The following is a 27,210-nucleotide window of genomic DNA, read 5'->3' on the forward strand; positions in this document are numbered from 1 at the left end:
TTTCCAGTTGTGATACCCATCATATTTGATGTATAAGTGGAAAAAGTGATTATTCAGTCCAATAATCACACGTATATGGACAATGCATGGAAACATACATGGAACAATAATGAAAGGTTTATAAAAAAAAAAATCATTCCGATTTGTAGAGATGCAGTGAGATGTAGCACTCAGGGAGAAGCTCTCTCCTGCCTTGTAAGACTTGCTGTTCTCTTTACCCAGCAGCCCTCCCATCATAGGACCCACTGGGAACCCCAAGCCGCCTATATCCCCACTACCTCTCCTTTTGACTACCGACAGTGGCATCAACCAGCAGCTCACTCCTGGTAGCACCTTCTAACATCCATGGACAAGGTGGTGAAGACATACTGTTGTGGCCACCAACTGTGAAGAAAAAAACATTTCACTACAGAGGAATCTTTGATTTGTATCTGAACCAGGAGCCACCGAGATGCTTATGTGATAAAACTTTTATAAAGTCCCCAGTCATGGTGCAAATATCTACACAGAAGATCTCTAGCTCTCTCCTGACATGTCCTATGTAACTAAGAATGTAAATAGGTTCAAACAATATTCCATTAAAACCTCAATGCATTCCAAAGTTGGGGGGGGCTACAATTCTGTAGGGGAGAGAAGGAAGGAAGGAAAGGGAAGGGAAGAAAAACGGAAGGAGAAAGGGGAGAAGGAAGGAAGGAAAAAACACATTTCTGGTAGACTAGTACTTCTCAGCCATGACTATATAATGAAAACTGGGTGAAAAATATCAGTGCCCATGTTAGAGATGTTAAATTCCCCAGTGATTCCATGTGCATGCAGGGTTTAAAATCAATGTAATTGGCATCATATTTTATTAAATAGTGACTCAATAATATTCAATTACTCAACAAGAGTGGCAACTAAAACGGATTTTAAGTTGTTAAGAATTGCTACTAAAAGCCCACCAGCTTATTACAGGGGTTAGGAGTTCCAAAGGCTCTCTGGGCATTACCTCTTTCCTTGGGGTAAGTACTGCCATATTCCTGAGTCCCAAACCCCACTTCCCTGAGGGCTGCAGAGGAGCCCCACTCCATCTAATTTTCCTCATGTCTCACTCGTCTAAAATTGTTGCCAGATCGATGCTTCAGGCTCAGTCCAGTCAAACATCTTTTCCTAATAATAAGACAGACTCCGGGGCTTTTAGCATCCATAGATCATTCCCACAACTCTTATTAACTAAAGGTTCATTCATTCACTACATCAAAACTTTTATAACTGCCTGCCAGTTGAAAACTACCTGAGGCAGAGTGATGAATTGGAAAGAGCACCACCACACAGGAAGCTGAAGGCCTTGAATCAAGCTTCAGATCCGTCTCCTGATGACCTGCAGCAAGTCATGTAACACTTGGAGTGTCTGTTTCCTTAAACATAAAGTGAGAAAGTTGGTATTATAATGTCCACTATCTATTGTGACTCTGAAATGCTACTTTGCATAGAATGTTCTTATCCATGTGCTGGTGATGGTGCCAATGAACAACAGAGCGAGAAAGTAAGTACAGGGAAGCCTAAGAAGAAAGCTAATGGTCCAGATGAGCAACAAGTTGACAAATTTGCTCTCAAAGCATTGGCATCCCTATAAGTTGCCTGTTTGAAAGGCTACAATGGAGTCATATGGCAGTAAAATTGGTTAGGTTCCACTTTCTGCCACTTGTCTGTATGAAAAGACAATTTTCACTCCCCTCACACTGTGAAAACCACCCTTGCAAAATGAAAAGGCAATGATCTGATTCTCTAGCTGTTAAATTGCCTATAGGAGAGAAAGTGGTGATGTTTAAAGTGAAGAAAAAAAAAATTCCTCCAATATGCCAGGAAAGTTTAAAAATATTCCAACCCCAAGCTCAGTTCACTGTTCCTTTACAGCAGCTCATGCACCCACATCTCTGCATTCTTGTCTTTCCAGTGACCATGACCATCTCATCATGTGACCTCTTCCTCAAGACCACACTTCATGTACATCTTTGCCGCTTGATAAGAGACTTTCCTCTTCCAAAAAGTTGTAAGACTCCTTATTTCCTGCAGATCAAGCTAAACTGTTCAGCTTGACATTCTCAGGTCTCCACTGTCTAGCCCATAACCTAGTTTTCCTCTCACTTTTCCTCAACATATTTCCTCCAGCCACTTTGCTCTACTTATTGTCCATCTATCAGTGATGTCATATGAAGTCCCTGCACTTTGCCTTGCTCAAGCTCTTCCTCCCACATGGAATGGCTCTTCCCATTTTCTCCCACAGAGACTCATCTTGGGCATTCTTGGCAACTGAGCCAGCTCTCATTTCATCTCTGCCATGAAGTCTTTGTGTTGTTTTAGAATGATCTTTCTCCCCTCGAATTGTACGAGGCAGCCCTTAAGCTTACACTTTCCTGTAATGTCTACTGTGTTCTGTTTATTACGTGTTTCCTGATTAGACTGTATATTCTGAAGGACAAAGGAACACATTAAATGCTACTTTCTGCCTGTTTCTCCTCCTTTCTTCTTTCCTTTCTACCTTCTTTTCCTTCCTTCTTTCCTTCCTTCCTTTCTCTTACTTTCCCATAGTATGTACAGCAGAATAGAGTAAATTACCAGTAGTCACCTTATTAAAAAACAACAACAACAACAACACTGCAATACCAGACCTTAATCAATGAGGTCCTTGGTGCTTCTCTCTTACACAGCCTTATCAATGGAACACAAAAGTTCACTTGTGTCCCTTAGCTTTTAGCTTGGAATTCGACACCTTTCAGCGTGTTCCTTTGTGAGTGTACTTTGCACTACTCAGACACATGTCCAAGTTTAGGTCCCTTTAAAATTTTGTGTCCACAAAGTTATAGAAATGGCCCAAGAAATATGAACCACTTTGAAAAGTTAAGTATTCCAGTAATTAAATCACTTAATTATTTATTTCAGTTGAGTGTTAAGTCAACCACTTATCATTTAGAGAGTTAAGGATAACATAATTAGAAACTACTAAGTCAGGAAGGGAGCCCACCTTCTGGTTTTATAGATGAGTCAGCTGAGGCTCAGACACCAAGTCTAAATGAATCTAAATCTTGCAAAGTCCTTTGCCCTCCCCTTCCTCTTCTAGCAGCATCTCTAAAAAGGGGTTCCTCTATGTCTGCCAAACCCTTCTCCATTTAGTCCTTTTTGTTTCCCAAAGACTGTCTATAAATAGCATGCAGCCTTACACAGGGACCTAAAGTTGGACAAGAGGATCAACCCATAGAGATCGCTTCCAATTTTTGAAGTGATCTTATTTATGCTTCTAGGATAGAAAAGCTTTCTAGAAGCAGCCTGTAAACCTTGGTGAAGAGAGAATTTTTATGGACCTGAGGGCTAGCTGTAAGAGGTGAGTTATAGATTTAGATATGTAAATAATGAGTGTGTCTAAGAGACAGTTGCATGGAATAGTAAGAGTCTGAGGACAAGCAGAAGTGGGACAGAGCCGGTGCATCCTTTGCGGCTGGGTTCTGGAACTCCCAGTCAGGCTTGGCAAGGGGTTAGGAAGAACACATGGCCCTCCTTTACCTTCCTCCCTCCATACACAGAATGGAGTTGTGTTAGAGAGATACCCCACCTGCAGCCTCAGAAACAACATGCTTTTAAAGTCACACTGGGATCCCAGAATACTCTCTCTTGGTCTGTACAATCTTGGCACACTCAGTGAAAAGGTGGGACCTTGCCGCACCCAAGTTAATCCTACTATTCTTGGGACCTACCTGCAAGACCCCACCTGCTTCACACGCGGTCCTGGACCATTCAAAAACTTTTAGAATCCCCCTTCTATTTCTATTGTAGGAAGGGAGGTGGGTTGTAAGAGGAGAAGAAAGGTTTTCCTAAAATTCCCCTAGGAATTTCCCCTAACATTTCAGCCTAAACTTCATTTTTTCTTGTTTTATTTTTTGAAGACTGGAAATCAATTGCAATTCTTCTCCCTTGCCTCAACATGTTTTTCTTCCATACGTAAGAGTTTTGCGTTTCTGGAAGCAGGAAATAACCTTATTTTGCTCATTCTTTTTGAAGCAGCTGCCTAGAGACTCATCCCTGGAAAAGTAGTTTTACCTCTCTGGATCTTAAATTTCCCACCTGCTCAATAAAAGGGTTGATGAGCAATGGTTAAATTCTCATTCACCATAAACAGTGGAGGAGTCTGAGGCCCACTGCCCTTTGACTTTTCTCCTGGAATGTCCAGCACAGAAGTAGCTGAAGATTAAGGATCTCTCCAATGCCAAGTGGTTAACATGGGGGTGAGGCTCACTGGCTTCAGGTTTGCAGCCTCTCCCCGGCTCAAGGCCACCCCTCTCCAAGATTTCTCGAGTGTGAAGCTGCTTAGGGGTCTTCTCCATTCTTTCCCGCGTCCTGGCGGAAGGTTTGTGTGGCCCAGCTCTGTCGGTCTCCGGGCCACCCAGCTGTCTATACCATCTTTAAACCCAGTCGAGCCGGGACCACACACCTAGCTCCTTTTCTCACGGTTCTGCCACTAACCCTCTCCTCCAGGTGCCTCTCCGTTCCCACTATTTCCCACTTCCAGAAATCCCCTCATCCACACCAGCCACACTTTGCACCCCTCGCTAGGGGCTCTGGAGCTAGGCTCGGAGGTGAAGTGGGGCGCTCTCCCGGGGCGTCCCGGGCTCCAGCTCCACCTCTACCTCCCCGCATCAGCCTTTCTTGTTCGCTGCCCCCCACGCCCCGCCCAGACCCCTGCTGCCTTCCCTCCAAACTCCTTGGGTGTTCTCCCGGAGCCCTTTTTCTTGTATCCGTGTAAGAAGACTCCTCCTCGCCCTTACCTCCCCAGTAAAACGGGAGCGGGTCAGTGGGCAGGGCGACTGGCCCAGCGGAGTCACCGGACCGGCTCTCTGCTGGGCGGGGACGGGGATAGAGAAGGCTGCGGGCCTTCTCCCGGCTCCAGAGAGCGCTGAACTCTGTCGGGCAGCCGCACCGCGGGGCCGGGTCACTAGAGCAGCCTCGCTCGGGAACCCGGCACCAAAGCGCCCGAGCCGCCGCCTCCAGCCCGCGGGCGTCCCCCGCGCTCACCCCGACTCCGGAACGCGGGAGCCTCGGGCGCCCCTGAAGCCCCGCTCAGCGTGCGGGTCTCGAGCGGCACCGCACGCTCTTTTCCAGGCTCCCAACAAGGAGGGGCGCGCGGGGGGTCCCAGAAGCACCTCCCGCCAGCCCGCCCTCCCCCTTCCCCGCCCGCGCACCGGGTCCGCGCGGCGCGGCGCGGCGCTGCGCTCGGATTCCGGGAGGAAAGCGCCGCGCGGTGTCCCTGGCGTCCTCAGTCCTGCCCCTCGAAGTGGAGATGCGCGAGAGGCAGGCGAGGGCGCGCAGCTCGTGAGACGCCGCGCCAGCCGGCACCATGCGCCTGCGGCCGCTGCCCCTCGTCGTGGTCCCCGGCTTGCTGCAGCTGGTGAGTGTCCGGCCAGCCGCGCGCCTAGCGCGCGGGGGACGCGTTTCGGCGGGAAAACCGCGTCAGTGGCCGACTCAGAAGCGGAGACTGGGGTTGCACGGGACCTCGGGGCTGGGAGCACGCAGAGTGGAAGGAGTTTGGGGTTGCTTTAGGGGTTGGAGGGGAAGAATCACGGAATTTAACAGAGGGGACCCTGAGGCGGATGGAGGGTTTAGCAAGGATTGGGACTTGAGGGCTGGGGTGAAGAAGGCAGAAAGTGGCCTGGGAAGAAGATGCGAGAAGGGATGAGAGTAGAGGGGTACGATGAGAATGGTCTGAAAGATTTGCCTCCAGGCCAGAGTTTGAGGGGCTTGGTGGTTTTTGTGTTTCACTTGGTATTTTGCCCGGATGCCGGCAGACACGCCTTTCGAACCAGGCATCGTGCATCCTTGTTCTCAGGGTCAGTTAGTAGCTCCTTGCTAGGGGAAACTTAGGCAAAAGACCGATTTGGGAATCGGGAGGAGATTGGATTTGTCTTCATTTTCCGTCTGGCACAGGGGACTGGGATGGGGTTTTGTGCCGGTGGGGATGCGGGATGTAACTTTCACGCCCAACTCCACGCTGGAGCCCCTCTCGGGAGTCTCTTAAGCAGTATGCTGCCAAAGACCTCTCCCGCCTCGTCTGGCTGAGGGGGCTCTGAGGAATATGAAGGCCCTTAGAAGGTGGTTCAGGGTTCTCCGGCGAGGCTTTGGGTGACTGTTAGTCCTTTAACTATCTTCTCTCCCTGCTTTTCCCGCGTGGCGCCGGGCTCTCCTCCTTCCGAAATATGCCTCCATAATGTATGTATTGTTAGTTAATTATACTTAAGGGAGATCCCAAGTAAAACCTTCCAGAAGACAACTTTAAAGTAAAATAGAGAAAGGGACTGCTTTCGCCTGTGGATTTCAGTTGTTCTCCAGGCACTTAACCTTCATACAGTGCTGTTAAGGGTTCTCTCCAGGTTCCACGGTTTCTTTGGTCCTTATACTTAAGATTTTGCTCAGTTAGCTCTGGGCTGTTAAAACAAGGTTAAGGAAACCAAGCTCTCAGAGAAAGATGATCTCTCCCTTTGTCTTGTCTTGTCTTCTCTTCTCTTCTCTTCTCTTCCTCTTTCTTTCACTTTTCTCTTTCTCTCCTTTCTATTATTTCCTTTTAGAGGGAAAGATCAACTAACTTAAGAAAGTTTCTCTGTGAGATGTATGATACTGTAGATGCCGAGGTACTTGCAAATTTTGAGGATGGAAGGGATTCTAAAAGGTCTTAGTGAAAGGGGAGAGGATAAGGAAAGGCCTGTCCATTCTGGTTACAACAGAGATTAGCTTTACTTGCACAGCATTAGATAAGAAATTCTTCAGTGACATCAAGAGGAAAATGCAGTGATGTTCCCAGATGTCCTTCGTGGAGCCATCACATCCTGCCTATATGCAATATTGCATGTTAAAATAAATTTTACATCTAAGATATTGTCCATGCAACATGTATGCCACATTAGACTTTAGTATCACTTGCTTTTTTAAAAATGTTTAAGCTAGAGTCCAATAAAAGATGGTCTAACCAGCAGCATGTGTATGGTGTATATAAATAAAACTCCAAAGGCCTAGAGAAATCAGGTACTTAGGTAAGATTTTTCAGGATATCTTCAAGAATCTCTTTACTTTTTTACTAATTTACTTTTGCATTCAGTGATCATGAACTGTGTATCTGTTCCACTGTGTTAGACTCTTAAAGATGAGGAAATATATTTGGGCCTATGATGGGAAAAAGTTCTCCTATCAGCCACCGTATTGGAAATGTTACATTTTTTTTTTCACACCACCATAGTCAATAAGAAATAGGAAATACATCTTGAAGGGATTATATACCCTCCTTAAGAGCTAGATTCTAATATTACAGCATGGATTGATTGATTCATTTTTAAGGAAGCTTATGTCAAATTCTAATCCGTTTTTGGATTGTGCTGGGGTTGTAATGTTTTTTTCCTGGAGCACTTTATCATGGTAAGTGAGGTGTGAGCTGCAGCTGTATGATAAGCACACGTTCCTTACTCTGCCATCCTTCTGGACAATAAAAGGCTGTTTACATTCTCCACATTCTTAGAGCTGTTTCCAGCCACACAACACAAGGGGCTTAGGATGTGAGCTGAAAACAGCGTGACTGAGGAAGGTAGACCTAAATGAAACATTCCGCAGTCCCACCATGTACCCCACCCTGGCAGGTATCAAGGAGGGCAGGTCACAGCTGGACCCTTTGGATGGCTCACAGTTTTATTCTACCTTTTCCAAGCTGATATTGGACTTACTGGCTCAGTCCCAACAGCAAGTGGATAAAGTGTTTTCTAGATTTGAAAACTGGACTTTCCATTTTCTAGGAACTAGAAATAGTTGTATTTAGCAGATCTGCCATGGGGGCGGGTGGGCAGAAGTGGTGGCAAGGTTGGATTATTGCTGGAATTGGATTTTATTTGTTCAACCACCTGGACAACCTGAAGAATGTACTTTTTAAAACATGCTAAGTATTTTAAACCAGTAGTGGACTCATTTGAGGATTTTGAAATTTAATTTTAAGAAAATGGTCTGTTTCATCGAAAACAGTCACAAGGAATTGGGTCCAAATAAGTCACTAACCACATGATACTGGTACAATAACTAGAATGTTTTTACTTGTTTTTGTAATACTTAAAATTTGTAAGAAAGCAGTCGGCTGAATTGGTAGATATTGCAGGTAGCCTATGAAGTGCGTGCGTGTTACCTGCCCTTGTCCAGTTCTCCTTCCTGCGTCCAGTGTTTTAAAAGATAGATTGCTTACCTAATTAATAGGATTGCTAGGCAGTTGCAAAATTTAAATATCAATCCTGCATGTATTATTTTCTCCGAAATCCTTATTCAGCAATTATTCTTTATTATAGTATTAGCAACACATTATTTCTTTTCTGCCATCTGATGATGAGAAAATTAGCATTTGAAATTAATATTATAATATAATGAGTGTTATTTCCTGTCATGATGCAAAGTAAAGACTTCTCCAGATGACAACTTCTTAGAGATTTACATGATAATTTAGGACTCTTAATAAGTGTGATTTTTGCCTTTAAGTAAAATGCAGATTGTAAAAAGATTAAATTTGAATTTAAATAGATTATTAGCTTGAGTTTAAGATAAAATTCAGTGATAATTTTTAAAATAAGTTTGTCATACATTTCAACTTGTTTTTCTGTGTTATAATGATTTTATAAAGTAAAATATAAATTAGAAGTGACGTAGGGTAGCGAATTTTTAGAATTCTATAAAATCAGAACACTTGTGAGGCAAGGTGTTACAATTTTAAGTTTATCTCCATTGTGTAGTATCTTCCCAAATGAACTCCCTTTATCTTTTAATAAATTAATAATTTTAGGATTTGTTTACTATGATATTCATAACATATATCATTCTCAGCTCCGTATGTACAAAAAGTGGTAACTCATGACTGTCTTCCATTCAAAAATCATAATTTCCCTCATAGAGTTCTGATCAATAAACATCAAAACAGTATTTTCTAGTGTAGGATCAATAGTCTTTTGGTGAGATGATGATAACGCACAGGCGTAAAAATACTGCCATATCATGGCTACGACTTAAGAGTTGACGGGGCATTACAATTAATTCCTCATTAAAAACACCATTATCTTAGATGTTTTTAAAAATGAGAATTAGGATTAGACAGCTAAATCCTCTATTCTCGCCATTCACCTCTCAGTGTTGTTGTGTTCTCTTGGCCTATTCTGAGATTTATGTTATCTGGTTCAGTTTTAAATGCCTTCCACATAGGAAATTGACTCCCCTGGGAACTTATTTTGTAGCTTAATAGATTTCCAAATGGAAAAGAAAAGCTTTCTTAATCTTCGTTGTTGTTTGTTTTTTTTAAATATTCTTTTGGTATTGTTTTTGATTAATGATCAAATGCTAAATAAGGCAGATGGCTTTTTGGAAAACCTTTTAGAGGTTTTACATTGTCAGCTTAAAATGTGTAGCTCTTGCAAATCGAATGAATTAAGAAATGTTGATTTTATAATATGTTGCCCACCTTTTACCTAGTAAAGAGCTAATCAATACACTTTGAATGATTTAGACATTTGGTAGTAGCAATCAAAGGTGAATATAAATGTGTCACAGGTTCGTGATTTTGTAAAAGCTCCAAGACTGTCTCTTACTGTTTACATATTCTGCGGACTCCTTTACCTGAAGCATTGCTGGGTAAGATTTGAAAAAAGAATTACAGCTGCACACTCAAGTGCCTACAGTTAGGGCTGTGTCAGCGTTTCTGTAGAGAATCTCATTTCTATCTTAGCCATAAGCATTATTGCTGGTAAGAAGTTGGCATTTAATATCTTGATCTGGGAGTCAATTATTTTAAAGCTGCTTTAAAAAATTGGTCCAAATGATCTTGAGCACTCATCCATGTGAGGTTACTCTCGCAATATTCGTACAGTACAGAAGACCATGATTTAACAACCTAATTTCTGTATTAGTCTGGCATCGACATTATAATGTTTAAATTATTTTATATAATCCTTTCCCAATTAACCCATTTATTGCACTGTTGTAAGACTTTGAAACACTATTTCATCATAAGTGTTTTTTACCGTGCCGAAATCAGATGCCCCAATGATTATTTTTATGAGTTTTTATTTGCTAACAATCTACTTGATTTTTTTTTACTATTTTTGAAATGACCAATGGTGTTAATACAACTCCATTCCTTATTTCAAAACCCTGTTCCATTAAAAAAAAGGATTTAAAGCAATTTACAGCATAGATTTTCATATTATAGAAGGAATTCTAAGATATGATTGAAAACGCCCATTTTAGGTTATTTTTAATTTATGAAAATCTAGATAAAAACCTTCGTACAACTGTTTGGTTCATTGTGCTATAAGATCAATATATAATAAGGGATTCTGTTTCTTTGTAGAATGACCACTAAAAATTAAAATGTCATTATCTAACCCAAAAGCTACAAATCATATTTTCCTTTTTTCCTAGCCAGATCATTTAAGAAGTTAAAATAATGTCTTTAAACTTGCCGTTCTTATCAATTTTGTCTGTCCTAGATTTATGGACGTACAGTAAGGGACAAGGGAAGTTTTGTATACTTAAATTACAATAATAATTCTGTCTTAAAGTTGCACATGCTTACTATTTTCAAGTTTCTTCCATACAGTTTACCACGTTCTGTTCTCCCAATAAAACTATAAGATCAAGAGGGACATTTTAAATGTCTTCATTTGTATATTGGAATGAACAATGCATTTGGTGTTCCATTTCTAAATAAACTGCACATTCAACAAATATTGACTGACTGGCTCTTTTGAACCAGACAACCGCACCAAGACGACAGCAGACATTGAGGACATACCAGTAAGCAGAGTAGGACTGGTCTGAGAGTGTGAGTGTGTGGATGTGTGCACATATATTTGTGTGTATGGGTCTTGGACAAGTCCCTTAACAACCTCAACCCCTCGTCTATAAATGAAGTCATTAATGATAAAGTGGATGAAAAGTGCTTTCTTGCATCACTTTCCTTTTTATCATATGGTAACAGTGTTTCTGGATTTTTCTTTTTATGAATTACATCTTTAATTACTGTACAATTTAAAGTATGTCTTAATACAAACATAATTGTTTTAAAGATAAGTTTTATGTGGAGTTTATGCTGTGTAACCACAGCACAAATGATATGTGTATTTAGAAGTAGATTTAAAACACTGCAAGATTGATTAATGTTATCACTGTTTATGGGAAGAGAAAATTAGTGAAAGTAGGCAAAGGGAATTGATGAACATTTATTTAACCCATATAATCAACAAAATCAATAAAATTTAAATTAAAATGGTGTGTTCAGGCTTTTCCTGGTCTATACTATTTTTAAATTGTAAACTACTAAAATCTAGTCATTGCTTTAATTTAAATAAAAGTAAATTGACGCTCGGTTAAATTCTAGTAATTAAGATAAACAGCATAATGATGTAATGCTGTACTTCAACCAGAAAATGATCATGTGACTTTTGTACACCTCAGTAGAATCCAGCCTATTTAAATCAGAAATAGTTTTAACTAACTAAAAAGGTTTCAGGAGTTTAGATGTAAATGGTATGGAAATTTTAAAAGAAAACCAACAAAGAGCTGGCATGTGAGACCCTATCAAAGGTGGAGAAAATGTCAATGGTCTTAACATTAGGAAAGGAGCCATCTGAAACAGACCTACTAGTCCTGGGGTTCACTCCAATTACACATTAAGCAATGTAAATGTCTTTAAAAATGAACCCTGACAAGGGCACCTGAGTGGCTCAGTGGGTTAAGCCTCTGCCTTTGGCTCAGGTCATGATCCTGGGGTTCAGGGATCTATTGAGCCCCACATCAGGCTCTCTGCTCAGCAGGGAGCCTGCTTCCCCCTCTCTCTCTGCCTGCCTCTCTGTCTACTTGTGATCTCTCTCTATCAAATAAATAAAAATTAAAAAAAAAATAAATGAACCCTGACATTGTGATATTACTGTATGGACCACATAAGGTAAGTCTATGGTCATAAAAACAGTTGTTTAATTCTCTTCGTGCAAGAATATGCAAGATTATGACTTTCAAGCATTGTAGTATAATACTGACAATATAAAAATCTTATCAGTTTTACCTTAAGTGACATAGATGTATATTTATTCATTCACAATAGTAACTTAAGAAATAGTCTAGATTATTTGCAGAGAGAGACCGCATGTTTAATTTATATGGTTCTATAAAATCCATGTGATTTCCATTCCAGAATTCTACCCCTCATTTGTGTGTGCAGACTTAACCATTGAAAGTGTTTGATTGAGTATGACAATCGCATGACATTTTGAATGGATAATGTATACAATAAGAGAATAGGAACTCTAAAGAACTATTTAACCTTTTGCAGTAGTGATAACAATCATTTTTATTAACAAAGTCTTACATTTTGATAACCCAAACAGAAGACAATTGGGATCAGTATAAAGAATATTGCTACGGAGATTAAAAAAAGGGAGACAAAGTTTTCAAAGGTGTGTTTTCTGTAACTGTGAATTCACCCGTTAATCCCTTGTCAGTGACTCCCAAATTTGCACCTCAGTCCCTGCACTGCTTTTCAGACTCCAAGACCATATCTCCATAGCTCCCTGTTCATTTTGACTCAGATGTTTTATTACCAACTCACACCCACTCCCCATGTTCAAAGTCACACACATCTTTCCTGAACAAGTTAATATTCATGGGTTCAGATCTTCAAGTCACAACCTCCCCATTTTTAATGTCTGCTATCTTTGTGTTCAGATGAGTGACTCGGTATAAAGTGCTACATGGTTTACTAGATTCTTTTCCCATATGTGATCTCATGTTTTATCTTCACATCAGCTCTGAAAGGTAAGCAGAACAGTAATGACTTTAGTGCATCCACTTTGCAGATGAAGAAACGAAAGCGTTGAAGGTTTCAGAAATGGGCTGTAGACCAGAAAAAGATAGTTCAGCTCTAAAGTCAGGGCAGTATCCACTCACAGCAGAAGATCATGAGATCTGACTTTGACCTCCAGAACGCCTCACTCTGTTCAGTATCCATGCTAAGGTAGAAACCTCAACTCATTCATTTTAGGAAAGTTTTAAACAAGTTTGTCATAAAGTCAAAGAAGGTAAACACAACAAACAGGTTCTTGGATCATGTCCTTTGGTCAGCAGTTCTATTTAGAATTTAACCTCCCAGAGTCCAGTTTGCCAAGTACTTTGCCCTGGTGAATGTAGCTCCAGTTAGGATCAACGGAGGATCTGAGAGTTCCTCTAATTTCTCAAGATCTCAACCTGCACCACTTGAGATGAAAAAGATGAACAGGAAGAGAGCAAAAGGTTTTAATTTCTGTTAAGGGCCACTTAATCCCGGTTGTCTAAGGGGAAGGTCTGTCTAAGGGGAAGGTCGGAATGTAGAAGGAGCCTGGGGGATGGAGCCGGGCTACGTATGTAGTAGGTACTTACCCTTGTGCAGAACTTGGGAGCATCCTTATGTGATTGTTCTTTAGCAGTAACAAACTTCCTCTTGTTCTCTCTTCCCTTTCTTACAGTTGTAAAGTTAGTATATATCACTGACTCTCCATCCTGGTCTCTTTGGATCTCTTTTTAACATTTCTATGGACAACCCCCTCCCCTAGTACCCCCAGGTGCTGGTGTTGGATGCACCTTGCCAGGAAGCACTCAGAGTCAGAATGTCCTTCTGTTCCCTTCCCTCCTCCTTCATCCGGCTTTTAACAAATGACTCACAGGTGCCAGGGTTGTCTTGCTCTGAGACTTGGCGGAATATTCCAGAGTTTCCTTTGAGGCAGCAGGTTGAATCTACCTCAAGTGGATTTTGCCTGAGATCATACATTTCCATGGCTTCGTTCCACTCTCTGACCTGCGGCTCCACGCTCTTATCAGGCGTCCCTGGAACCTCTTCATTGGAAATCGCTCGCATTCAAACACTTGCTTCGGGTCTGCTTCTGGGGAAACCGACCTACGATTTCTGTTTAAATGTTTTTTTTTTAAATATTCAGAAACTTTTAAAATAGGTATTCTCACCCCTTTCTGCTTTCTGCCATCTCACAGTAAGAGATAATCACTATGAATAATTTAATGTGTATTTTTCCAGAAATTACGGATATGTATGCTTTTATCATAATTATATCAACACAACATAATGTTCTATAACGTTTTTTGGTATAGAATATATATTATGGCCATTTTTATGTAATATAGAACAGCTTATATTTTTGAGGATTCATAGTATTTCATAGCATTGACATACCATAATGTATTTGATTAATCCCTTATTAATATTTTGACTGTTTTGAAGTTTTTGAATATACTTGTAAATATGTAAAATGAATTCCTAGAGTTGAAAATTCTGGTTCAATGCTGGGAATGTACAATACGATTTTTGATAAATATAAATTGTTCCCTAATTGACAATACCAAAATAGAGTACCACACACAGTGTATTTGCACATCTGTGTTCTTATCTGGATAGTGTTATTGCTTTTTTTTAACTTTTCCAATCTATTAGAGGAAAGTACCTCATTATTTATAGGGAAGGTGAAGTGTGTTTTCATATTTAACCATTTGTATTTCTTATTGTTATTAATTTTCTTAATTTTTCCATTCTTTTTTTTCTACAGCTTTAAATTTCTATATCTTTTATATTGCTCTTGCACAATTGTTGTTTATTTTATTTTATTTATATGTTTATTTTAAAAGATTTTATTTATTTATCTGACAGAGAGAGACACATGGAGAGAGGGAACACAAGCAGGGGGAGTGGGAGAGGAAGAAGCAGGCTCTCACTGAGCAGGGAGCCCGATGTGGGACTTGATCCCAGGACCCCGGGATCATGACCTGAGCTGAAGGCAGACACTTAAGGACTGAGCCACCCAGGCGCCCTTGTTGTTTATTTTATTATTCCTTGGATATTTTATACATTATGGGGTTGTTGTGGATACTGTTTCTATGCCTGACATTTTAAAATTATTTTTTTGCTGGCATACAAGGAAAGATATTTATTTTAGTGTATTTATGTTTGTATGAGTTCTATTTCTGAACTAGATTATTTTTAATAATCCTTTAATTTGATTCTCCTGGATTTTACATATAGATAATTATATTACCTATAAATAATCTTATATTTGTCTCTTTAGTAAACATTGATGCCTCTTGAATTAAAATCTATTCTCCTAGTGTACTGAGTAAAACCTTCAGAATACTGTTGACTAGCACTGGGAAAGACAGAGTTCTTGTATTTCCAACTTCAGTGAACACTTCACTCAATATGTTTACTTTTAGCTTCTGGTAATCTATCAAGTTAAGAATATACTTTTATATTGTATATTAAAATAAATTTGTTGATCTCAGAGGTTGATTTCAGATATGTTTTTAGCATCCTTCAATATGATCATATATTTTTAAAATGCTATCCTCTATATATTTCTTATTTATATAACATAATTTTCCTAAAATTTTCCCAATATTAAACTGTTTAAACCAAGTTAAATAATCTGTATTTTGATACACTGGTACATGTGTTTTTATCTTCTTAGTATTTTATTTAGGAACATTGAAAATACATAAGTAGAATATAGCAAAACTGGTTTTACATCAGATTATTCTAAGATCATAATTAGAAATACTTCTAATTTTTTTTCCTTAGTTCTGGGAGAAATTATGATGAGAATTGCTTCTGCCTTGGAAGTTTGTGGGGAATCATTTTAATCCACTTGAGCCTTTTTGTTTCAGGAGAGATCTATTGTAAACATTTAATTGCCGTTATGACTACTTATCCCCTCAGATTTTTTTCTTAAAAACTTCATTGAGTCCCTTTTGTTAATTTTTTTTAAAGATTTTATTTATTTATCTGACAGACAGAGATGACAAGCAGGCAGAGGCAGGCAGAGAGAGAGGAGGAAGCAGGCTCCCCACCGAGCAGAGAACCCGATGTGGGTCCCAATCCCAGGACCCTGAGACCATGACCCGAGCCGAAGGCAGAGGCTTCAACCTGCACCCAACCTTTTGTTAATTTTAAAAGAAAAGTATGCATCTTTGCACATCTTCAAATTTATTTAGTATAATATCATATATGCTATTACTTTAATTTTTAATAATTTACTTCACATCTGTGAATTTACACCCCCCCCCCACCGCCCCAACCAAGTTTGTGTGTTTTGAAACACTAGTTGCTGGGGGACGGCCTTCATCTTTTTGTAGATCTATGGCTGTAGCTAGAAACTTTCTGTGGCAGATTCCAGAGTTAATTCTGTAAGCTGTCCAAGATGAATAAAGCCTCACATTAAAGGGTGAGCATCTAGAGACTCAGCCCTCTTTCTGCTCACTGGAGGACACTGCAGCCTTCTGGGAACAGCCCTGGTACCTGTGTGCACTCCCAGCTTCCCCTGGGCTGAGGTTGGTGGTGGGAAGAGGGTATTCAGTTGGTGGTGGCGGGGAAGGGGTGTGGTTGGGAGTAAACCACAGCTTACTGCTCAGGTGTTGTTCCCCTTTGTCTTTGATCAGGGGCTGCTCAGCACATCTGGCTGTTGCATCATTCCGATTCACTCTTCTTTCCTTCCTCTCCAGGTTCTCACATCTTGTGGTCTCTTGGCCTCCTTTCCTCTTTCTAGCACCACTAGGCATTCATTCTTGTTTTTGCATTTCTAGTTCATGTCATGGGAAATTTGGGAGGGAGGCAAGGTAAATACATTCACTCAGCTTTCCCGATTGCAACTGGAAATCTTTTAGTCGTTTTTGGCTCATTTTTCTTCATCCCCTAGAATATCCATTCAGTCACAAAATCCTATGAAATTTCCTTCCAAATCCTTCTGTAAACTGTCTCTTCCTCTCCACCTGGTGCCATTTCATCACTACAGCAGCCTCCTAGCTGGTCTACTTTATTCCAAAACAAGCCTTCTAAATTCACTCCACATGCCATAGAATCAGCTTTCTTAAATCCTCTTTTGATTTACTGTGTCACTCAACTTTTTTTTTTTGAAGATTTTATTTGTTTATTTGAGAGAGAGAATGAGTGAGAGAGAGAGAGAGAGCGCACGAGCAGGGGGCAGAGGGAGAGGGAGAAGCAGACTCCTTGCTGAAGAGGGGGCCCAACATGGGGCTTGATCCCAGGGCCCTGGGATCAGGATCCAAGCCAACGGCAGACACTTAACCAATGGACCCACCCAGGTGCCCCTGTCACTCTACTTTTAAGAATGAGATTGTGATTCCCGTTTTCCTAACACGTGGTATCTAAGCTTTTTTTTTTTTGCCTGGGTTTTTAGCCTTTAATCTCTTGTCCAATATTCATCACATGCTACAAACTGCAGCCAGGTCTGTATCCTTACTTCTCTACGGATACTTTAGAGTAGAGGGAAAGCATAGGTTTTGATGGCAGAATGATTTGGATTCAGTGCTTTCTTTGGCATCTTGGACAAGCCAATACGTCTACTCAATGTCAGTTTCTTCATAAAATAATGTCAATTATAGCTATTTCATAAAGTTGTGATGATTGTCTGAAAAATGTAAAATGCCTAGTACCTAGTATTAGCTTAAAAAAGATCAGCATTCCTTTCCATCTGCAACATCTTAGCTTCTTGGTATGCAAGCAATGGAAGCTGACTCTTACAAACTTAAGCAGAGAAGAAATTCATGAGAACAGGGCGACTCATGGGAAAATTTGGAGAATCAGGCATGTCTAGAGCAGAATCAAGGATCTGGGTATCAGGAAAGTATCATTTAGGCAAGAGGATGAATAAATGCCAACTCTTTTTTTTTTTTTTTTTCCCTCCAGTCCTTCTTTTGCTTCATTTAAGATGTCATGTTCAGGTTGAGAACGTCTGGTAGACTTGAAAAAGGTGGACTGCTACACATCCGAGGGAATCAACACTCCGTGTTCCCATTAGAGACAACTTGTGATCAGAACTCCCGCTAAAGGAAGAATTCTATCAGAGGAAGAGACCCAAACCCTTCCAGCTCTTCATCTTGATTAGTGCGATTTTTTGGACTCATAGATTTAAATAACCACAGATCACCAGACATTTAAGAGAAATCATTGACAAAAAGGAGGAGGAGGAGGAAGAGGAGCTACCTTGCAGGAAACAAATAATATAGGGGATAGATTTCAATTTGAAGGATTCCTAATTAGTATTCTCAGAAACTCAAGAGGTTATTGCATCCTGAAAATAAGAATAGACTGCTATGGAGAAAGATCAATTATGCAATGAGAAAGAATTCCTGGAAATGAAATGTATAACTAATGAAATTTAGAAGTTGAGGAGAAGATTGAAAAGAACAGGGCTAAAGTTCATGCTGGTGAACTCTTTTTTCTTTCTTTTTTTTTTTTTTTAAGATTTTATTTATTTACTTATTTATTTGATGGAGAGAGAGAGGGAACACAAGCAGGGAGAGTAGGAGTAGGAGAAGCAGACTCCCTGCTGAGCAGGGTGCCTGATGCAGGACTCTATCCCAGGGCCCTGCAATCATGACCTGAGCTGAAGGCAGACGCTTAATGACTGAGCCACTCAGGCACCCATGCTGGTGAACTCTTAAGAGGAAGTCAGCCACAATAGAATCAAAAGACCAAAATAGGAAATAGGAGTTAACAGTGAAGAGACACAGAAGACAAATTCAGAAAATCCAGTAAGATGCTCCAGAAACAGAGACGGTGGGTGGGGGGGGCTAATAAAAAATAAAACAAAAACAGTGTTGAAGGGGCTGATTTAAAAAGAAAAAAAAAATCTGGTGAAATTTCTGAACTTGAAGGAAAAAATAGAAAATCCTTAAAGAGTTTTCAGAGAAACAAGAGATTACACACACACACACACACACACGTCTCATTAACCACACTGGATGTTGGAAGCAAAGGAATAATGCTTTCATAGTTCTGAGAAGAAAGGGATATTGAACCAATAGCAAAACTATAAAGTTTGAAGGAAAAAGGAGGAAGAAAAAGCAGAGAAAATCAGAGAAAACAAAAAATGACTTGGGCATGCAAGGATCTCAGGAAAATTACTACTCACTCCATATGGAACAATATTCAAAGAAATACCTCAGCCAAGCAAGTAGAAATATAAAACAGGGGGATGATGTGGGATGTAGTGGTGTCTGAGTATGAGCCAGAAGTGAAGGAAGCTGGAAAAGGATCTGTTAGCCTCTGTCCTTGGAAAGGTATGGGATTCCGTTTCCTTTTCTAGTTCAGTCACACTGTGGCTCTACAGGGATTTCCATTTCAACCCTTTCAGTTCTATAAATGCTATTTATTAGTGTTTAGAATGGATTTACACACAAAACATGAATGATTTAAATATAGTCTAAGAATGGAATGTAACCGTAATGAATATTAATGAACTTAAGTAACAGAATATTTTAAAAATTTGGAGGTAAATGGAATACACAGATGAAGATAAGCAAGCATGCTAGTTTCCTTATATTTCATAGGAAGAAGTTAAGAGGAGCTGTCTCATGTTAAAAAAAATTAAGAAATATGGGGCGCCTGGGTGGCTCAGTGGGTTAAAGCCTCTGCTTTCTCAGGTCATGATCCCAGGGTCCTGGGATGAAGCCCCACATCGGGCTCTCTGCTCAGCGGGGAAACTGCTTCCTCCCCTCTCTCTGCCTGCCTCTCTGCCTACTTGTGATCTCTCTCTCGCTCTCTCTCTTTGTCAAATAAATAAATAAATCTTAAAAAAAAATTTAAGAAATAGACTTCAAGTGTTAAAAGCTACCAAACAATAGAAGAATTAAAAATAACACAACCAACAAAAATTCTCACGTAAATTTATTTATAGTGCGCTTTTATTTTTTCCTGTCATATAAACAGATTAGAATACTAAATTTAATAGTAACATCTGGAGATGGCATTTTGACCTTCAAATGTGATTGTATGAGTGCACTTCTTTTTGTGTAGTGTTTTTGAAAAATATTATCACTATGAATTTCAAAATAAGGGAGGTCTTCTTTGTAAAGGGAGCTTCCCAGCAGTTGTAAAGACATGCATGTGAGGTAATGTGTGCCTTCACTGGGATGTGACGAGTATGTTAACGGCATACACTGTGCTGATATTTTCATGAATGAATACTTATCTCCAAGTGTATACATGATAAATGTATAGCTTTTTGTATGTCCATCATGCCTCAGTAAAGGATTTGAAAAGGGTAAGCAGAGGTCATCTCTTGGGTCGTGCCATAGGACAGGGTTTCCCAACTTCAGCACTATTGACATTTTGGGCCAAGTAATTACTTGAGTGAAGGGTTGGGGTAGTGAAAATGGGGCTGCTCTGGGCATTCTAGGATGTTCAGCAGCATCCCTAGCCTCTACCCACTAGATGCCAGTAGCACACTCTCCCAGTTGTGACAACCAAGAATATCTCCAGACATTGACCAATGTGTCCTGGAGAACAGACACACCCGGACTGAGGCCCACCACTGTAGGAGATTCCTGGCTGTGAAAAGCTGAGCCACGTGACCTCTTTGGCCTCTGCCAATTAAACACTCTATCTTTGCGCTACTGGGAAGGGATCAACATTTTGCATAGACCTAGTTTCGTGACTTTTTTTTTTTTTTTTAACCTCATCTCAGCTTCCTTCAATTCAATTCAAACAGTGCTTTTGAATGCAGCTCTGTCAGACACTCTGCCCAGGGTACCCACCTCTATTTAACAAATTTTCATTTTTAAGGCAAATGGATGAGTGATCCCCATGATATTGTCCTCCTGGATAAGATTTCTTTCTTAGTAGAAATTCACACGCCTCATTTTGCCTCAGATACAGCTCTTACCAGTTGTTAGGACTGGCTCAGAGAGTTTTAGAAAAGGCTTTGAATTTCCATATTTTAAAATGTAATAAGAAGTTTAAAGATAGCAAATAAAACTGAAAATGATGATCATCAATGATAGTTGGCTAATAAAAATGTGAACTAAATCACACTTGATGTATGTATTTGTAACAATTAAAATGTAGTGGGATGGGGCGCCTGGGTGGCTCAGTGGGTTAAGCCGCTGCCTTCAGCTCAGGTCATGATCTCGGGGTCCTGGGATCGAGTCCTGCATCGGGCTCTCTGCTCAGCGGAGAGCCTGCTTCCCTTCCTCTCTCTCTGCCTGCCTCTCTTGTGATTTCTCTCTGTCAAATAAATAAATCTTTAAAAAAAAAAATGTAGTGGGATTAGTCTTCAAAGAGTTTATCACAAACCCAGATTACATTATGCATATCAGAACTAGAGAGTAGCACTTTTTTTTTAAAGATTTTATTTATCTATTTATGCGTCTCAGAGAGAGAGAGCGCATGTGCATAAGCAGGCAGAGAAGCAGGCTCCCCGCCGAGCAAGGAGCCCGATGCTGGACTCGATCCCAGGACTCTGGAATCGTGACCCAAGCGGAAGGCAGCGGCCCAACCGACTGAGCCACCCATACATCCCGAGAGTAGCACTTTTGAATGGAAAATTTGATTCAGTGTTCTTGAAATTTTTAAAAAGTAGCTTAAAACTATTAAACTCAGCTCTTAGGAGCTAGACTGTGTTTCCTTTTTATTGAAAAATTGGGGGCTTTCAAATTTGCTGAAATGTAAACTCTGAGGTACTCTATTTTTATAAATAGTATGAATCACTTTCTTCTACATTGGAATGCATTTTTAATTAAATTTCTTCTTTAAGGCAATTCTTAAAAAAAATAAAATAAAATGTATCTATGAAGGTATACTAGAAGTTGCATCTTCTCCCCTAGAGATAAACATGGTAATAAACAAGTAAACAGACCCTGGCTGGTGTTAAAATTTGAAATATAGTATATTTTCATGAAATTACAGATATGTATAAATGGTGACTTTCCTTATTGGGATAAAGTCTGGGAACCACAGTGGACTATGCGCTGATGCTTTTCTATGGTGGATGAGCCTCTGTATAGGCTCCCATAGCCACTGGAGTGAGTGTGTTGCTCACACCCTGGACAAGCCAGTACGTCCTTGTTTCTGCCCTTATACACACACACACACATGCACACAGATAAACTCTCCTACTGAACTTTTCCCACCGCATCAAAAGTGGTATCTTTTGATTGGCAGGGAGGATATTTAGTCTCTACTTCGGCAGTTAGAGACCTGCTTATATTGTGCTAACGTCACTCTCTGCAAATGCCCAAATAAGCCATGATTTACTAGTACACTCTTAGCTTCCCTCGAAGGTTAGCGTGGGAAATAGCCACAGAAAAACATTTTTTTGGTAACACATATATTCATATTTTCATTCACCGCTTTGTTCGCCAGTTTAAGGGTCTACTGTAGGCATAGTATTCTCCCAAACTTTTCTTTAGAATATATTTCTAGGGACAAAAGTATTTTTCCTGGTAAGTCAAGGATCCTTACTTAAAGAATGACAGTTTTCAACTCAGTGTTTCCTATAAACTTTTTCTACCAGGAAGAGCAGAGCTAATTTACAGCTCATTGCAACAAGTATCTTTACTAAACCCAATTTTCTTCAAGTTTTTCTCTCCCACTATATAGTTCTTGACCTTCTATTCTTTTACATACAGTCCTATTATGTATAGCTTATGTCACATGCCATGAAAATACTTTTTGAAAGTATTTGAGCTGAAATTTTCTTTGCCAGATTTTCTCCATTGCTGTTCTAATGCTCTTGAAATTTGGGGGAGTCTTTTTACTCCTGTAGGTATGAATTTCCTCAAAAGTTTGCCCTGTGAGAACTGAAGTGGTTGGATTCCGCTGTCCTTGTATGCCAGACGCTGTTACAGCCACAGCGAGAGAGCGTGTTCAGGGCCTTTGGGCGTGTTACCTCAGCGTCTCTGGGTTGGGGCCAAGGCACCAGGTGTTGCTGGGGCCCAACCAGGTTTAGGAACCCCAGACCAGATGGTCGCCTAGAAGTTCTTTGGGTTTATGAATTTACAGTGCTGTTGGGAGCTCTGGCCCCGGGTGGGTGGAATATAAGCCAGCCCCAGGGAAGGAGCCCAACTCTCCTGATTACACTGCCACCGTTACAGGAAGGAGACCCTCAGGTCACACAACAGGGGTCTTCCCAGCTTTTGCAGACCTTTCCTCCCGAGGCACGTGAAGTGCTTCTCTCTGGGCTCCTGCACACAGGGCACACCTGCGTTGGAGCATTTATGTGATGGTATTTACAGATGTGCACCTTTGTATATCCCACTGAACTCAAGTGCAGTCCGCTAACACAGAGAGCGCTGCTGTCCATCTCTAACGCCACAGCCAACCACCGGTAGGCATCCAGTAAATGCTCAGGTGACTGAATGAGCTTTTGAGAGAAATCAGCCAGGAACCCCCTGCTAAGCTGTGCTTCAAAGCTAATGGAAAACCACCTGGGTGACAGATCACAAGGAAGAAATTTGAGTGGCGAATTAAATCTAAGCCCTTAGATGTCAGCGTCACTGACCTCCTTCAAAATGTACCTGAACCCCCTTTGTTTTGGAGCTCTGGATTTCTATAGGAGAGGGCTCTTAACTTTTCTTAACAGTATTATCATAAGAATCCTTTGGGACAGAACTTTTACACCTAGGTTACACCATCATACAAAAATAGATTTATTTGTTCTGTCTGTTATCTTCTACTAGAATGAAGAAAGGGTATTCTCAATAGTCAAGGAACTGATTGATTCCATTGTTTACTCTTTTGTAAGGCAATATAGATAAGCTCAATTAAAATTTGATGTTCATTCGCAAATATGCACTTCATAACTCTTTATAATCTCTTCCCAACATTATCATTGACTCATGTTTTTAGTAAAATATGCTTTGCTGTTGTTCTTCTTAATATAATAATATTTAAATAATTAGAGAAATACATAATATAGGAAATTTTTAAAATTTTATTAACATATAATACATTATTTGTTTCAGGGGTACAGATCTGTGAATCATCAGTCTTACACAATTCACATATTTCTAAAGGTTAGAGTCAATAGTTTGATAGAAAAAGATATATGAAAATAAGGATTTAGACATCCAACAGTTTTATTTTTTTTTTAAAGATTTTATTTATTTATTTGACAGAGAGAGGGAGATCACAATTAGGAGAGTTAGGTGGAAAGAGAGGGGGAAGCAGGCTCCCCGCTGAGCAGAGAGCCCGATGTGGGGCTCAATCTCAGGACCCTGAAATCATGATCCGAGCCAAAGGCAGAGGCTTAACCCACTGAGCCACCCAGGCACCCCCATCCAACAGTTTTAAATTTATGATCAAGTTTTCTGATCTGGTTTTAAATTCTGATACTTTAGTGCTTTTCCACACAAATCTCCTTATTTCACCTATTTATTATTTTATGAGATTGCAGGTTTAATCTGTTGATATTTATATACTAAGGCCTCTTTCTTAGTATAGCTTAATTTACCTCCTTTTCAGATTGTAATCACCATGTATCGGTTTTTATTTAGTGTTAATTAAGGTGATTATTTCCTCATTGAATCTTTAAAAAATTTCAAAGGCCACATATGGTTTTAATAATCATCACCTTACCTATGAGTAAGCACCGTAACCTCCTTGTAACAATGAGCTATGCCCCAATTCTCCCACCTTATGTATAAGTAGATGTAATGTAACACAATGGCGCATGTAAGTAAGCATGGCCTGACCCGAGGAGCCAAGCACGGCTCTGTAGGGAATGATGCCTCTTCTCATTATACTAAACAAGCATATTTCTAGCAGATAAGGGAGCAGGTCTACTTTCAGTTGAAGATTATTATGTGTAGACAGTTATGGTTTAAGCAGGACACAGCTCAGCAGCTCCGGGTGATAAAGGCATCCTCTGTTTATCCACAGCAACACAGGCTGTCAGGGAAGGTTTTTGCATTTTCATTGGGGACCAGCTTTTCTTCTGGGTTCTGAACAACAAAATATTATGGTATAAGAAGCCCTTTAAATACGTTGTACCACACTTAAGTTAGCACATCAAAATTGACTCAACGAAGGCATATGACCAGATCATTAAGCAAATTCCTTTTGTAATATTTAGTTTTGATTTGTTTGTCTTTGGGTTTATACTGGAGAGAGGTAGAACGAAATCAAATGTATCCAAGTGGTTATGAAATGACATGCCTGCAGCCGAAGAACAGTAGTTCACCAGTGCCTGCAGTGAGCAAAAGCTGTCATCTTTGAATGTTATTAATGAGAGACTTAAAAGTTTTTGTTAAGAATTCTGGGGCGCTAGAGACTGCTGGGTAAAGTGTGAACCATGGGGGGAGATGTGCCAGTATTGGTGTGAAATCTGGTTCCTTTAGTGATGTAATACATGTCATAGCTTGCGGACTCGCCTTATCTTGAGCTGACCTTGTTGATGACATAACGCAGTGTAGTTCAACGCTCTTGTCTCCAGACGTGTCAGAGAGAGGTTACAGAGTGTGCTTATAACAGAAGCAAAAGTCATGCCTTTTCACTTTACATCTGTTGCCTCTTCTCTCCTCACATACACCCAGCTTTGAATCTACTTAATATGCTTTCTAACAGAAACTTCTACTAAGCTCTTTCTCTGGGGATCCATGCGGTCCTGGCTATTTCCCAATTCTGTATATACCGTAATTCTCTAAGACAGGAAAAAAAGCTCTCTAAATATCAATTGTGCCTAACCTGTACACTACTCTGGATTTTAATAAGCCTAATCTAGGATTTCAACCTTTGTAACCCTATACTGTGAAATAGGACGACGTTTGGTGTGGTTAGCTCTACTCCCATGTCACCCTCATGAACACCTACAAGCATCTTAAATGGTTAGCTTCAGATGCCTGGCTTTTAATTTTCTAAATCTCAGAGCCCCTAGGTTTCTCTTTAGCTGAATCTGCCAACCTTCCTTTTTATCTTCAGATAATCCATACATTTGAATGCACACGATGAAACGTATTTTGCTTTAGATAGGTACTTCAATCAGAAACTTTGAAAGTTAAATGTTCTTGTATCTGCAGGTGGCCAGAAAACCACTCTCCCAACTTTATTTTAGTGACATAAAGGGGATGGAGGAAGATGTAGTTGGGTACTAAAGCCCAAGCCAGGATCCTCCTTTCTCAGCTTCAAATGGCACAGGAAACCCCCTTCAGATTTCCAGCATACTCTCTCAGAATAGCACTCATTTCTGTTGCCACAGAACATGCTTTGGCTTCTTGCTGAGAGCCAACAGGAGGTACAGCAGATGTATTAGTAAATCACAGAAATTACAAAACTACTAAGAAATATAGCCATGGGACACTGAAAAGCTCTGATGCATAAATGTGACTGGGACTGTATTGTGGCCCCTGACTGTTGGGGACCTGGCCAAGAAACTGGGTGTTAAGGTTGTCCCATTGCTAGGACAATCAGCCATAGGTGAGGGGTGAGATCAGGTACTACAGCCCAGAAAAAATGTGAGGCATGAGGGATAGCCATGGGCGCCCACAGAATGTTTTTGAGACTGGCAAAATGACTGAGGTTAGGCAGGGCATAGGCATGGAAGACTAGAATGATCTGGAGAGGTTCAAATAGAGGGAAGGGTTAGAGCAGGTAGCAGCAGTAGGTCAGGCACAAAGACAGAAGATTTGGTCCATTATGGGTCTCTAAGTTTCAGGTAGAGTTAGCTCTGGTACCCTGAACATCTCTGTAGGACAGGCATCTACTTGGTGGCAGTGTTATTCGGTTGGAGGCTTGTATGTGCCACAGGCCTGTTTCATCTGGTGGCTGCTCATGCCCTGATATTTGCTTAGCAAAGGGAGCTCAGGACTTTATCCTCAGCTTTGTTCCTGTAAAAAAGTGAAATTATTGTTCTTTCAGAAGGAAGGTCCATGTCTGGTCTGACTGACAGTTTTGCCAGCCTGTCCACTCTGCCCTGAGGCTGGCATATTAATCTAAGAGAGTGGTCCTCAACTTTTAATTTGCAACCACCTGGGAAGCTGCCTAAAACTGCAGGTTCTTAGCTGCTGCTCAAGGAGATAGATACCAGGTGTGTAAGGTGAGGCCCAGGAGCCTGGATTTTAAGCAGCATCTAAAGGGTTTCTAAGCCCTTTAGATTTAGAGATAATTGGAGAAATACTAGCCTACAGGATGCTGGTTCTACTTCATTTTAGAAAAGATGTTGCTCTAGGGCCATTAATGACCGAGCATTATCTAAGTATCCTGACTGAATTTGTTCTCCAAAGCAGGGACCCTCTGCAACAGATAAGATGTAGTTCTCCTTACTCATTATAACTTCCCAGGATTTCACAATTGGTAAGCGTGTTTCTAACACACAGCCTTTTTCATTTTGAAGGGTCAGGTTGAGT

The 27,210-nt window shown here is 40.5% G+C and overlaps 1 protein-coding gene across 1 annotated transcript in view; it reads left to right on the forward strand.

The window, feature by feature from the left end:
* The first annotated feature begins 5,269 nt into the window (after window positions 1–5,269).
* NXPH2 (neurexophilin 2) overlaps window positions 5,270–27,210 on the forward strand; it is a 113,130-nt gene continuing 91,189 nt past the window's right edge. Inside the window, exon 1 of the mRNA XM_046018097.1 lies at window positions 5,270–5,419. Coding sequence (XP_045874053.1) covers window positions 5,369–5,419 — 51 coding nt within the window. The 5' untranslated portion in view covers window positions 5,270–5,368. The remainder of the gene's footprint in view (window positions 5,420–27,210) is intronic.

Source organism: Meles meles, chromosome 9 (assembly GCF_922984935.1).
Source record: "Meles meles chromosome 9, mMelMel3.1 paternal haplotype, whole genome shotgun sequence".
In the NCBI taxonomy this organism is placed as follows: Eukaryota; Metazoa; Chordata; class Mammalia; order Carnivora; family Mustelidae; genus Meles; species Meles meles.